This window comes from Mastacembelus armatus, chromosome 6 (genome assembly GCF_900324485.2).
Source record: "Mastacembelus armatus chromosome 6, fMasArm1.2, whole genome shotgun sequence".
Classification (NCBI taxonomy): domain Eukaryota; kingdom Metazoa; phylum Chordata; class Actinopteri; order Synbranchiformes; family Mastacembelidae; genus Mastacembelus; species Mastacembelus armatus.
Window position 1 is genome coordinate 12,506,338 of NC_046638.1, and position 13,494 is coordinate 12,519,831.

Genomic DNA, 13,494 nt, shown 5'->3' on the forward strand with positions numbered 1-13,494 from the left:
TCGGGCCATCACACTAAATTGAAAGAGACTGTAATCGCAATAAATTAACAAATAAATAGGCTTTAATTAGCTGATAAAGGATAAATGTCAGTGGAGGCTCCTCATAATGATTGTAAAGATGTGTCTATACAGTGCATTACTGGAATTTTATACTGGGACCCAAACACTTTCAACAACAAAACAAAACAAAGAAAAAAAAAACTTGAAAATATAAAAGGCCAGATGGCAAATGTTATTACTTTGGCCTGATCTGAATTAGGCTGTTTAAAATGATGAAAGAGGAATTGTTTGCAGTAATATTTAGAATTGAGTGTGGTGACATTTTAAATGAGTTAACAAGTTTAATGTATTGCCTGAAAAATACATGAAATAAGGAGCTCCACTTTGCCACTTAATATGTTGGATTTTGATTTGAAAAAAATGTTCCACACACAAAACAGCTGTCAGCTACTCTTACAGACTGCGTTCAGTACACATTTCCACTACACCTCAAGTCCTATACCCAAACAGTCCAGTATGAATACATGTACCTTTATACCCCTTGTCCTTGCGAAAATGATATTTTCACTTATTCCCAACTTTATGACAACATAGCCAAAATTTGCCAAAATATGGTTGGACGTCAGGACTGTACCTTTGCACGTAAATTTAATTCTGCTTTTGATTTGGCTGAACTTTGTTTTTGATGGTGAAGTTCTTGGAAAAGTGGGCATAAACTTATTTGTCTGTGCTAGCCATTTCCAAAACAATGTCGCCCACCGACGACTGCTTCACTGGGCTTGGTCAGTACAGTCATGGACTTGCTTCAAATGGCTTGTGAAAGATCAGTACCAACTATTTTTATCTACATTCATTTTGGAACAAGTCTGATACATTTTTAATAAAACACCCAGACTACAGAGCAGCCAACAAGTTACTTTAGTTCAAGTGACTGTGGCCCAATGACCTAAAACATGTTAGTTTACACTCTACATGTTAATGGTACGCTTTACAAAACTATGAACATATTCAAATGAGCAGTATGTGCAGCATGTAACGTTATGTAATATGTTGGGCACTATACTGAGTGATGCTGGGCTAGCTGTTAGAGGTTGTATCATGTTAGGTTTACATGTAATGTAGAACATAAACATTAGCAAAATGACACTACTACAATAGAGGCAGTTTGGGTATTTGCTGTTTGTGTAGTTTTGAGTATATATCTCGAAAAGCGTTTGTTTTTCTACCAAACCAGCATGATAATAGTTAATAATACTATATCAGGCTGTTAATGCATATATGAGGCCCATATAGCAATTTTACATAAATTGTTATCCCAGTGTCTCCTCATGTAATCCCACACTGACTCCACACTGCCAGATCTGGGCGCTGTAGGGGTCAGACCATCTGCTGAAGGACTTCTTGTCTGTGAAAATAGTTCTTCATGAACTCTAGTGGGTTCTTTATGGGTTTGTCCTGTCCAATCAAATGACAAAGCTGTCATGTTTCCAAACCAGTCAGGAAAAGCCCCACCTTGGGAGAGCGAAATACAAAGGTTTTACCCATAACAAATAAAGATGGTCGGCCTGGTCGAGCCATGATCCACAGTATTTTGGAATAGGAGATTTCTGTTTGTTGTCTACTGAACAAACTTTTCAAGCAGAGGTGACGGCTACTGTGTGTCGGCATCATCAGCTGGAAAAAAGGAAGCAAAACTGCTTCGTGAGTGGGTCAGAATGAGATTTTGAGTGGGGTGGTAATATGGAGAGAGAAGGAAGAAGGAATGGTAGAAGAAGGGTGGCAAGAGGGGAGAAAAGAGGAAGAAGTGGATCAGAAGGATTGGAAGGACAGAAAAGAGAACATAGAAAGTGTGTGATAAGATTTAGAGACCAGATTGGAGTGATCAGGGTTAACCCTATGAAGTTGATGAAAATCTTAAATAAGACAGTAGGAAATTGTCAGTTGATGGAGCAAGAGGCAGAAATAAAGAAATGAGAGACAAAAGAATGTGAGTGAAAATGAAATTAACTCATGCAGAAGCAGCAAAGCAAGTCAGGAGACAAGGGGTGGCAGAGAGAACACTGTCATGGCAACCAGTGGTAAAAGCTGAGGAAGTGACAAAGGATGACATAGTAATAGGTACAAGGAGCCTGTGACCTAGCGGGAGTGATAAATGGCACAGCAGGAGTGGAATCTAAAGAAAATCTAAATAGTGGTTAAAGCAGCAATACGTCATCTTGAGCTGGTTGGATTGAAGTCAGAGATAATCTGCATACAATATTAAATCAAGAACCATGTGGTTCATTGATTATCATATTGATAGTTCAGTGAAATGCAAGATCACTTATAGCTAATGGACAAGAATTTAAATGTTACAATGATGCTTCAGCAGTAAAGCCAGAGATAATATGTGTACAAGAGACATGGTTAAAACCACATCTGGATTTTGTGGTTGTAAGGGTAAGTAATTAACCGATTGGATAAAAAGGAGGGAAATGGTGGGGGCTGTGCCACATTTATCAAACAAGAACTACCTTATAGATTATTGAGTAAAGGAACTAATTTGGAATATTTAATTGTAGGGGTGTGGTGTAGGGAAAAAGAGATAGTTGTAAATTAAAAGTTTTATTATAATCTGTGTAGAAGGTTGGAAATAGATAGGCTAATGGAGGTGCAGGACCAGAAGAGGAACAGGGTAATATGGTGTGGGGATTTTAATGCACATAATGTACTTTGGGGAGTGGAACACACAGATGTTAATGGGCAAGAGTTGGAAGATTTGTTGAAGGAAAAAGGACTGGCTTGTCTGAATAACGGTAGGCCAACCAGAATAGATTTACACACAGGAAAGAAATTAATATTAGATTTGACACTAGTGTCTAACAATTTAGTTAGAAGGTGTGAAAGGGAGGTAGGAATCCAGAATTGGTAGTGACGATTATCTAGTTATAACAACAACAGATATACACTCCTCTCCAAAAGTATTGGAACAATGAGGCCAATTCCTTTATTTTTGCTGTAGACTGAAACACATTTGTCTTTTGTTACAGTAAAATACTCCTGCGTTTTTTCATCCCAGTCATGGAACACTGGACCAGCTCTATATCCTCTTTAGGGTGCTCGAAGGCTCATAGGACTTTGCCTAACCAGTTCACATGTGCTTTGTGGACTTGCATAAGGCATTTGACCATATCCCTCGTGACATCCTGTGGGAGGTGCTCCAGGAGTAGGCTCCAGGGTCCTTTGCTAAGGGCTATCTGGTCTCTGTACATGAGCAGGAGCTTGGTTCTCATAAGTAAGACCTGTTCCCAGTGCATGTCGGACTCCGGCAGGGGTGCCCTTTGTCACCGGTTCTGTTAATTATTTTTATGGACAGAATTTCTAGGCGCAGCCAGGGGCTGCAGGGAGTCCAGGTCAGGGACCACAGGATTTCTGCTGTTGGCTCCATCAAGCCATGACCTTGAACGTGCACTGGGGCAGTTTACAACCAAGTGTGAAGCGACTGGGATGTGGTCCGAGGCTATAGTTCTCAACCGGAAAAAGGTGGCTTGCCATCTCCAGATCTCAGATACAAGCAGCTGAAATGATTTCCGACACACTTGGTGTAGCAAACATAGCCCTCACAGTTTGTGTACAAACTAGAAGAATAAATGAGTAAGACGTAAAACACAAGTCTGCGTAACATAGTGAGTAGTCAAGTCTGACAGCATCCACTTGAACGGGGTCCAGCTGATATTTTCTGTCCTTTCCCTGAGGGCTTCTTCCAGTCAGATTGGATGTTCTGAGCACCACCCTCCCAAAAACTAACACACACAGTTATTGAGTAAATAGGGTCATTCATGACCTGTTCAAACACAGAAACTTTGTTTTTGGCACCTGCACATCAGAATTTGGGAGACAAATCTTCAGAGAGAAAAAAGACTTCTTAAATCATGTACTATTAAACTAACATCATTTCCCACAGAAATTCAAATTTTTTCCCATTTATTTGACAATATGAAATTAGTATTTCTTGTGTTTTTCCCCTTAAAAAGAACAATGAAAAAACTAAACTTTATGTAACATATCTTTAACATCTGTCTATATCATTAGTGACTTCCTTGTTGGTCTTCTTTGTGACCATGAAGATGTTATAATTAGTGAGCAATTTTGAGGGTAAGCCTCCAAAACTCAACAGTTGCAGAGGTAATTTCCTGTTTATAGGGGTCCATTTCCAGAGTTTTTCTTGAGGTCCCCGACTTGTTATATTGATCAAAGATAAAAAGGAGACATTGTCCTATCTGCTCCGTCCTTTGATCCAGTGAAATATTTACCTTTTAGTGTCTCACAGCTGTTATCTTACAAGTTTGTGTTGTCCACTGCACTTCAGGGTAGGAGGATCACATATTGCTCCACAGATTATTAATTCCTATAGGCGTCCAGTTTCTTCTTGTATCCCACCTGTGGTTCACTGTCTGGTCTTTCTTTGTTGGTTGATCCTGACTTGTGCCACACAGCGTGGTCTTGTCTGCCCAGGTTGTGGGGGTTTAGTTACTGTTACCATAAACACTCTGTTTGAAGGGATTTGTATGTGAGAAGGATTTTAAATTCTATTCTGGATTTTACAGGGAGCCAATGAAGAGAAGCTGATATAGGAGAAATATGATCTCTCTTGCTAGTTCCTGTCTGCACTTCTTACATATTTTATTTGATTGACTCTGAGTTAATTTGACACCTGACATTCAGTGTTCTCAGTTATAGAAACCTAATGTTACTGTGCTCACTGAATGGTATTTTTAAAGACACACTGCAGAATACAGAAACAGTCTGCTAAATTGTATCAGTGAAATTCTACTTCTATTGAGTCTAATAGAACATTGATGTCAGACATTCATAAACTATATTTAAGTTCATGTGTGTGTACAGCAATTCTTTTGAAAGTACATTTTCCAAAGCTGGTAACTCCATTTTTACTGTACAAAACACAAAACCGCATGTTCATCTCTGGACTAAGTCAAAACCTGTGAGATATGCCTACCTTTCTGCCTTGGTTCTGCCATTCTGCCAAACACTGTCACTATCATTGGCTATCTGCTGCTAGCTTCATAACTGGACACCCTGTGAAGCCTAATACAGCACATGACATACAGAAAAATCTAATATTTTGAAATTTGAGTGTTTATTGGACCCTTTGACAAAATACAAAAACTTTTTTTGTAAACCTTTCTGTGTATAAGATATTTTTGTTTCATATTTGATACATCAGGCATTTATGGCAATACATTAATCACAAAAATGTTTATTTTAGCAGTATTATTTTGCCTTCTAATAGGCAAAAACAAACAATTTCTGTCTTTGTGGTTGCCTACAGTTCTTGCATCTTTGTTGGGTTTCCCATGTTGGCGAATAATCAACGTCATCCTATCTCACATCTGGAGGCACACTGGAGTTTGACCTTTTACGGGGGGATGTTATGTCTCCTTCTGGAGAGGACAGGGGTCTGCCACACTTGATTTTGCCTCTTCCTGTGCTTGTGAGAGAAGTGCCAGTAGAACCTGAAACCTTCACAGAACCATGGGTTTCATCTGAGGCTCCATTTTCTTCAGGTCTCTTCTGTATCCATTGACCCTCTTCCCTTTGTCTTTTCTCTCTCCTCGATTAACTCAACCCAACTGGTCGAGGCAGATGGCCGCCCAAACTGAGCCTGGTTCTGCTGGAAGTTTTTTCTTCCGTTAAATTGAGTTTTTCCTCTCCACTGTCGCCAAGTGCTGCTCATAAGGGATTTGTTGGGTTTTTTGATTTTCTAAAGTGACTTGAGTTGATTATATTGTGATTTGGCGCTATACAAATAAATTGAATTAAACTGAATTGAATTCAGATCTTTCTCATTCATCATGTTGCAGTCTTTTACCCTGTTCATTCCGACTGTGCCTATGTAGTGGATTCCTCTTTCTTTGAGATGTTCCACTAGTGGAACTGATGTAAAGTAGCTGTCTGCAAAAATCTTGTGCTTTTTTTCTGCTGGGAGGGTTGATGTCATTCTCAGGACATCTCCAAAAACACCAACAAAGGATTTCTCTTTGCTAGGTTTTTCTGTGGCTTGGCAAACATCAAAATCATGGAGAAGGCCACTTTGCCCAGGACATCCCCACATCATGAACCCCTATTTGTGAGGTATCTTTTACAATACTGTACTTTTATAATACTATAAAAGATGACAGCCAAGTGTTTAAAAAAGGAATAAATGCAAAATGTACCTTTTTTATGTCGCCTCTCTAAAAGTTAGCCAAACTTTGTTCATAGCATCCCTCAGATCGGGGTCCCGCTAGAGGCCTGGCGCACTTCCGTTCCATGAAGATGCAGCATTTCTCTCTTGCATGTTTTCTTAGTATTTGAAATGCTGTATAATGCAACAACATAATTTCTTAGGATAACAAGACAAAACAACATGAATTTTAATGTTACAGTCAAAAGATCTTTAATTCCTTAAAGAGTGCACCTGTTGCTTTGATTTCAGCTTTGCAAACTCTGACCATTCTCCCTGTGATTTATTTCAGCTATTTTGCTCGGATATCTTCCCAGGCTTTCTGCCAGAGCTGTTTGTTGGTTGAATGCTTCAGTCCAATTTCTCCCAGAGAAGTTCTATGGAATTGAGGTTTGGTAAGTGAGAAGGTCATACCCTGACTGATAACACACCATCCTTCTCTTTCTTTTCCAGTGATTTGTGCACAACTTGGATTTGTGTCTGGGGGGAGTTGTCTTAGTGCAGGGCAAAGATTTGTGCCATTCAACTCACTTCCTGAAGGTGCAGAACAACACTGCAAGATAGAATGATAGTCATGCTGTTTGAGTACTCCCTGGATTTTGTGGAGCTCTTCAATTTCATCACAGATCCTCTCTTATGTTTCACTGTAGGGGTAACACATTGAGGAATCAAGGTTTTACCTCCCACTTCATTGCAGATCAGTTTGTCCCAGTTTTTTCTGATTAGTGAGTGCTCTCTGAACTGCACCTACTGATATTTTCAGTTTTTTGGCAATTGCTCTGTAAGTATAACCCTATATTTCAAAACTATCATTGACTGTCTTGTTTCTAATGAAATTTTGTTCCCATTTTTTATTATTTTGGAAAAATAAATTTCAATCAATGTTTCAACACTTTATGAGAGAATGTGTAAGACCTCCAGCTGGTCAGTGTGGCAGTAAAAGATGCAAACAATAATATTTATTTGCTATTTGATAGTTTAGAGGTTGTTAAGTAAATTTCTGGGTTAGAATAAAAATCCTCAAACTTAAAAACAGCTATTGAAAGTCAAAAGATCTTTGGTCTAAATTCACATTAAACTTAATGTCCATTGACTTTCCTATGTTAAGACATGATGTTTCAACCATTCAAAATAATATTGTACATATTGTAAATATTTGAGTGTAATATACACTAAATATTCTTAAAAGCAAAACTTTAAACTTCAAATTAAAACATATATTATGTTATCAAAAAATGAACGGTTGATAACTTTCACTAAATTCCTATATGACAGTGTGGAAATCTACCTACCTACGTAATATGTCCTCATAACATTGTAGTGTAGCCTGATTACAGTTTTAATTTCCTATAAAATGTATTTGCTGTTGCCCTTTATTTGTATATAAACGATAACATGAGAGAATAATATTGATGTGGTAGGCCATAATAAAGATTTCCAACAAACACCAGTGATTTACAAACAACTGCCGGCTGATGTTACATAGTAAGGACAACCCGTGCGTACTTAGTGTGACGGTCCCTTTAAGGATGCTCGGTGTGGAAGGACGCAGCAGACGGCGGCACAGGCGGCGCTCTTCTCCCGTTCACGTACCGTGCAGACCTGTCAACATAACGTTGGAAGCCCTCGGCCTTATGAATCCTTGGTGCCCTGTGCAATAGCTTTTAAATGACACGTTTCTAAAGGACTCGGTACTCGGGGAAGGAATTCGTTGCCAGGTGCGAAAGAAAGAAAAGGGACGGAGGAGAGACGGCCGGTGATCTGCCGGACATTCAGGCGGCCGCACTGCTGTTCCTGCTGCCGCACAATCCTACTTTGGCTTTACAGACTCATTTTCTACAGCCTACACTCCAAACTCAACGAACCCCTGAGCATTTTCTACGCCTTTCCTGAAGCCTTTACGATGGTCTGGACCAAGGAGGACTGACACTTAATCTAGCCGCGAAGAAATCCTTTTTTTCTGTTGGAAACGTTGCATCTGGGGAAAAAAGACCACGGTGCGTGATTAAGCCAGGAGCCCAGCAAAATGTCTGTCCCTGTAAGTATGCCAGCCTGGAGCCTCAGAAAAAACTTAGAAAGTTACAGCGTGTTTGCCTTTTTCTACATTATTGAGCAAGATTTAACACGTAGGATCAACTGACAGCTCATTTTCAATCTAGCACACACCCAGTTTTACATCGAGCAGCACTCCAGTTATTAAAAATAAAAAATCAGGACCTCCGTTTGCTTGTTTGGCACTAATTTATCCAGCGTTAGTGTGAAACAGCTATAAAATTTATTTTACATTGGAATGACTTTAAAGTGCTACCCTTGGTTTGTAGGCTATGCCGAATTTGCCGGAAGAACAAATTGACAGATATGGTTAATTGTAAGTTAATGCTAGTTAACTATATACAGTTTTTAAAAAAAACATTAATGAAATTGTATTAATCTGACAGCTTTGTGAGTTCTCTCTGGTTTAAAGCCATGCACTGGGTCTATAGGGCCATAGCTATTCTCAGCAGGTCTGGCCTGTCAGCATATTTAGACAGCTGATGTTCCTGCTTGTCTGATCTCAGGATAGATTTATATGTATGTCGCCTTTGCACACAGCCTCAGATGTTTTAGTGCAGGCTGCTGCTGCTGGTCTTGATGGAGCTTGCTGTGTTGTTTTTTTTTATCACATTCCTGAGGGTCTGTTTCACAAACTATGCCTGGAGGGTGTGTGTAAGTGCGTGGTGTATGTGTGATGCCTGTTTGTCATTCCTGCCAGGCTCTGTACTCAGCTTCACCACAAATGGAAGAGGGCTTACATTTATTGCATTACTTCTATAATTAGGAATGCACTATGTTGAGATCATTAGCCACATAGCTAATGGTTTCACCAGTCCTCGGTTTATGTTGATGATAATATTTTATCAGCAGAGTGCCTCATTTCCAGAGTGTGTGTCCAGAGTATTGCACAACATACGGTTAAGCACTGCTTTATTATGAATTCACTGCACATTTGCTCTTGATTGGTTTTCATGCATGTAAAGCTTTATTGTAATATTCTGTAAGTAATTTATAAAGTTAAAAGAAAAAGACCATTCTTGGTATCTTCTTTTTATTTTAACACAAAATAGAAATTGTGATGATGAAAGAGTCAGCCTCAAAGTATATTGGATGTGTGCAGTGTGTCTGGGGCAGTGGGTTGTTCTTCAGTTCTTCAGCCTCTGTCAGAGTCTGCCAGACAGACGGCAAGCTGTACCATCTCCTCAGTAGGGAAGGCACCAGTATGTCTGCATATTCCAAAATACATAAGTTACTAAACGTTTCACTGGGTGCATCTCGAATCGTCTTGATCCATACAGCAGTCCCCTGATAATAGAACCATACTGGAGTGGTTTGTTAAGACCACTGGTTTATGTGAAATCTGTAAAAGTTTCCATCACATTGCCATAATACAACACTGACCCAAAAATTCAAAAGTGAATTGAATGCATTTGTTTGGTTTCTTCAAAGAGTTGATAGTTTCTGTACAGAGTCAGAAAAGCTGCACTTATGGACTGGACTGTCAGCTGATTGGTCTGTTGCAATGAAGTACCATTGGCAGTTTGCCATTTTAATGTTATGGGACGTATTTATAGAAAATAGTGATTGTATGAGTACATTTGGGGTTGTAAAGATTGATGTCTGTAAATGTTGGTCCAACAGGATTTTAAAATTTGACAGCAGTATGTTGCTATGGTCACAGACACATGCAAACGGGCCCTGTGAGTTGGAGAAATGAATTGTGTTGGGCAGTCTCTTTGCTGCATGTGAGCTCCAAATGTTGCAATGTACTGCACAGTTATTTTTTTTTATTGACATTATTAGTGGCATCACTGGGGATATGATGGTTAAGGTTAGAGTAAAGGGCTCAGGAAAGCGTTATGTCAGTGAGTGTCATCACAAAGATACCATAGCTGTAAAAATGTGTGTATCTGAGTGTTGATGCATGTTAAACTAAGTGTGGCTTGATTTGCTGATTCAAGAGAAAACAGTGACAGTAATGTTTCTCTGTTTGATTGCTCTGCCTGTGTGTGGAGGTAAATGTACCACACTCTGGCTGGATGCTCTTTTTCTGTGTACAGTTCTTCACACACACATCTACTGGAAGCGGCAAAGGGCATGGATGGGTCATATATAACAAACAGACACAGTAAGAAATGCAGACCTATTGCTATATTACAATGACAGTTTTCAATATTTTAATTTAGCTTAGTTTTGTTTTCTATTCTAGGCCTAATAATGCCACTATTGATTAATGTGTTAAATATTTTCTCAATTAATTGAACCCAGTTTACAAATAGTTCAGATATCAATTTCAGATAAGGAGAAGCAGTAGCAATATTTGTAACTGAGGAGGTTAAGCTCTGCAACCTTTGGCAGTTTTGTTTCAGAAATGACTTAAATGATTGACTATTGATCAAAGTAGTTACCAATTAATTATTCTGTGCATTGACTAATTGCTTGACAAACTATTTCTGCTCAGTTATGTTTAACTGAGGTTGTTCCTTTTAAAATACTATTCTTTTTATTCTACTGTACATGAAAAGTCCTACATCTTATTAAATATTCGCTATTTATCCTAATTAGGTTTAACTTTCAGCATTTGAAAGTAACTGATTTCATCATTCAGAGCTCTAATCGTAGAGTGAGAGTTGTCTGTCTTTTGGTTACTTAAATTATCTCTGGATTTTAATGATGTTTTTTGTTCAAGCAAGTTACAGTAAGTGCTGGCTGAAATGAGAAGCCTGGTCACACTATCTGAATGATTTCTATATTCCTCTGTACTGATAAAGTTCAGGAAGGGCACATTGTAGATATAAATATACAGAAATAAAATAAAGAAATGTTGGCATTTTATAATTATTCAATGAATTATTATTCAATGAATAATTCTCATCTTTTGCTGACAAAATTAATACTGATTGGATCTCACCCTGGTGGCTAGAAGTGAAAATGACAGGATAATGCTAAATGATCAGTGACAATGTAACAGTAGCAATGGAAGTTCATTGAGGTCTGAGGACTGATAGCTGTAATAAGTGTGCAGTTCAAAGACATAAAAAGAAGGAAAATACAAATTTTATATTGCAGTCAGCCCATAATGAGTAACAAAACATTTACAGCATTTTTTATGTGATGTGTGTTAAACATGAAAGTTGTTCTGAGCTGATACGGTTTCTCCTGTGCCATGATAATAAATGCATGTGTGGTCTCTTTCAAGCAGCATGTCCCCTGTAGAGTGTGTTAGATGACAGAAAGGTGGGCTTAAGTGCTATGCAGGATGAGCGTTTATTTTGTGGTGTTTTCCAGCTTCAAGTGTACGATCTCCAAACAGCCACATTAAGACATAAATTAAAAAGTACTCTTACATTAATGCAAACATACATACATCCAAGCAAACAATTTTTTCCTCACAACTATTTAATGACAAGCATGTCTCTGTGTGTCTCTGCTTTCAAGAACAGCCTTTTATGCATCTTACTGTATAACTGCATGCAGGGCATTTATACACATGAACCTGTGTATTAATCCATAGTAGATGACAGTAGTTATTTGTAGTGTGTCACAGTGTTGTGCTGTTATTTCATAAGATAAGACAAGATAAACTTTATTCATCCCCGAAGGGAAATTCAGGTAATCTTGTAGTTAATTAGTAAGTCAAGAGTGAGAGTAGTCAGTTGTCATCTGCTATTGGCTAAGGTGTTGTAGAGCCTCATGACAGTGGAGATGAAGGATCTCCTGTATCGTTCAGTCCTGCAGCACAGTGAGGTGAGATTGCAGCATAAAACAGCACACCTGCTACCATAGTTTGGTAAAACATGCGCAGCATCTTCCTGCAAACATATAAGGACCTAAACCATCTTACGAGGAAAAGTTATATCTGCCCGTTTTTATATTGGGCATCTGTGTTCAGTGACCATTTCAACTTATTGTCCATGTACATGCCTAGACATTTGTAGTCTTCAATGTCCGCACCACAGATGTTCACTGGATAAGGATGGGCTTTAGACCTTTGAAAATTGACTACCAGATCCTTGGTTTTAGAGGTGTTTAGTAGGAGGCAGTGTTTGTAAGGCTGTGCAAAAAATTTGATGTTTACATATATATATATATATATTGATATTTTTAAAAACAATACAATATCGACATTCCAGCCCATATATTGATATTCCTTCCGGCCATAAGGGGCTGCTGTAGCTTCTTAACAGGTCAATGGTAGATGGGGTCAGTCCTTGTACAACATATGTCTTTGTCTTTTTAGACCAGAAGCGAATATTGAAGATTTTAGCAGCACCTTTGTACCAAAGTAGATCTTTGGCTGTATTTTGGCTTTAAAGTTAAAGATGGGAATAATGACATGAACAAAACACAAGTTGTTTGCAGGCATTGTCATGTTCCAGTATGGCATTCAGGCAGCACGACCAACTTGCAGGTTCAGCTACAAAGACACCATGCTGAAAAGTTAGCAGTCTCCACACAACCTGTGGAGCCGAGGCAAATGACACATATAAGCTAACATCTACCTCAGCTCATGCACAGAAGATTACAGATTTGGTGGTGCATTTATTTTTTTATCTCCCAAGATGTGCACCCTTATTGTGTTGTTGAAATCCCAGGCTTATTATTATTATTAGTTCTGCCTGCCTGCCACAATCTGCATGTACCACGGCTTTTGCACACGGCTTTGTATAAGATGTATAAAGCCTAGACCTGTCCTTGTTTTAAAATCAGCTGGTGTGTTAAAATTTGTAACTGTATCTGGACCTGGATTTGGCTGCACATTCCCAGAAATCAACAATGCAATAAGCCACCTCCATGTTTTGTATTTACTCATAAGAGTAACCTTTGAGTATTTTATTTCCATTTCTATTTCACGGCTATGTATAACATTTGAGATAAAGGTGTAGTTATTATAAAGACCCATGACACTGTACAGACTACTCAAATCCACAGTGTCAGAGAAAAACAGAGGCAAGAGATTTGATCCAACTCTCTAATCCAAGTCATATGCACTTGTTCCCTTGCAAGCTGCATCCAAATAAGGAAACATCGGATGGAGGTTTTTCCCGTAGGATCCGGCGGCAGTTTTAAAAGAAGTCAACAGACAGAGTGTGGTAAAGGACAGCAGCGACATTGCACAGTCCATCTTTATCCTGCTTTTCCCATGGGTTGAGGGAGTAGCACTCTGAGAGGTAAAATGGAGCAAAAATGAGGAATAGTCCGGGCCATTTCAGACAAAAATTCAGTCCAGGGATTCC

General features: G+C 38.8%; 1 protein-coding gene across 2 annotated transcripts in view; it reads left to right on the forward strand.

The window, feature by feature from the left end:
* Positions 1 to 7,785: 7,785 nt before the first annotated feature.
* bcar1 (BCAR1 scaffold protein, Cas family member) overlaps positions 7,786 to 13,494 on the forward strand; it is a 68,036-nt gene continuing 62,327 nt past the window's right edge. Inside the window, exon 1 of one of the 2 annotated variants that reach the window (XM_026311537.2) lies at positions 7,786 to 8,261. In XM_026311537.2, coding sequence (XP_026167322.1) covers positions 8,250 to 8,261 — 12 coding nt within the window. In that variant the 5' untranslated portion in view covers positions 7,786 to 8,249. The remainder of the gene's footprint in view (positions 8,262 to 13,494) is intronic. The other variant, XM_026311538.2, reaches the window with a different exon arrangement.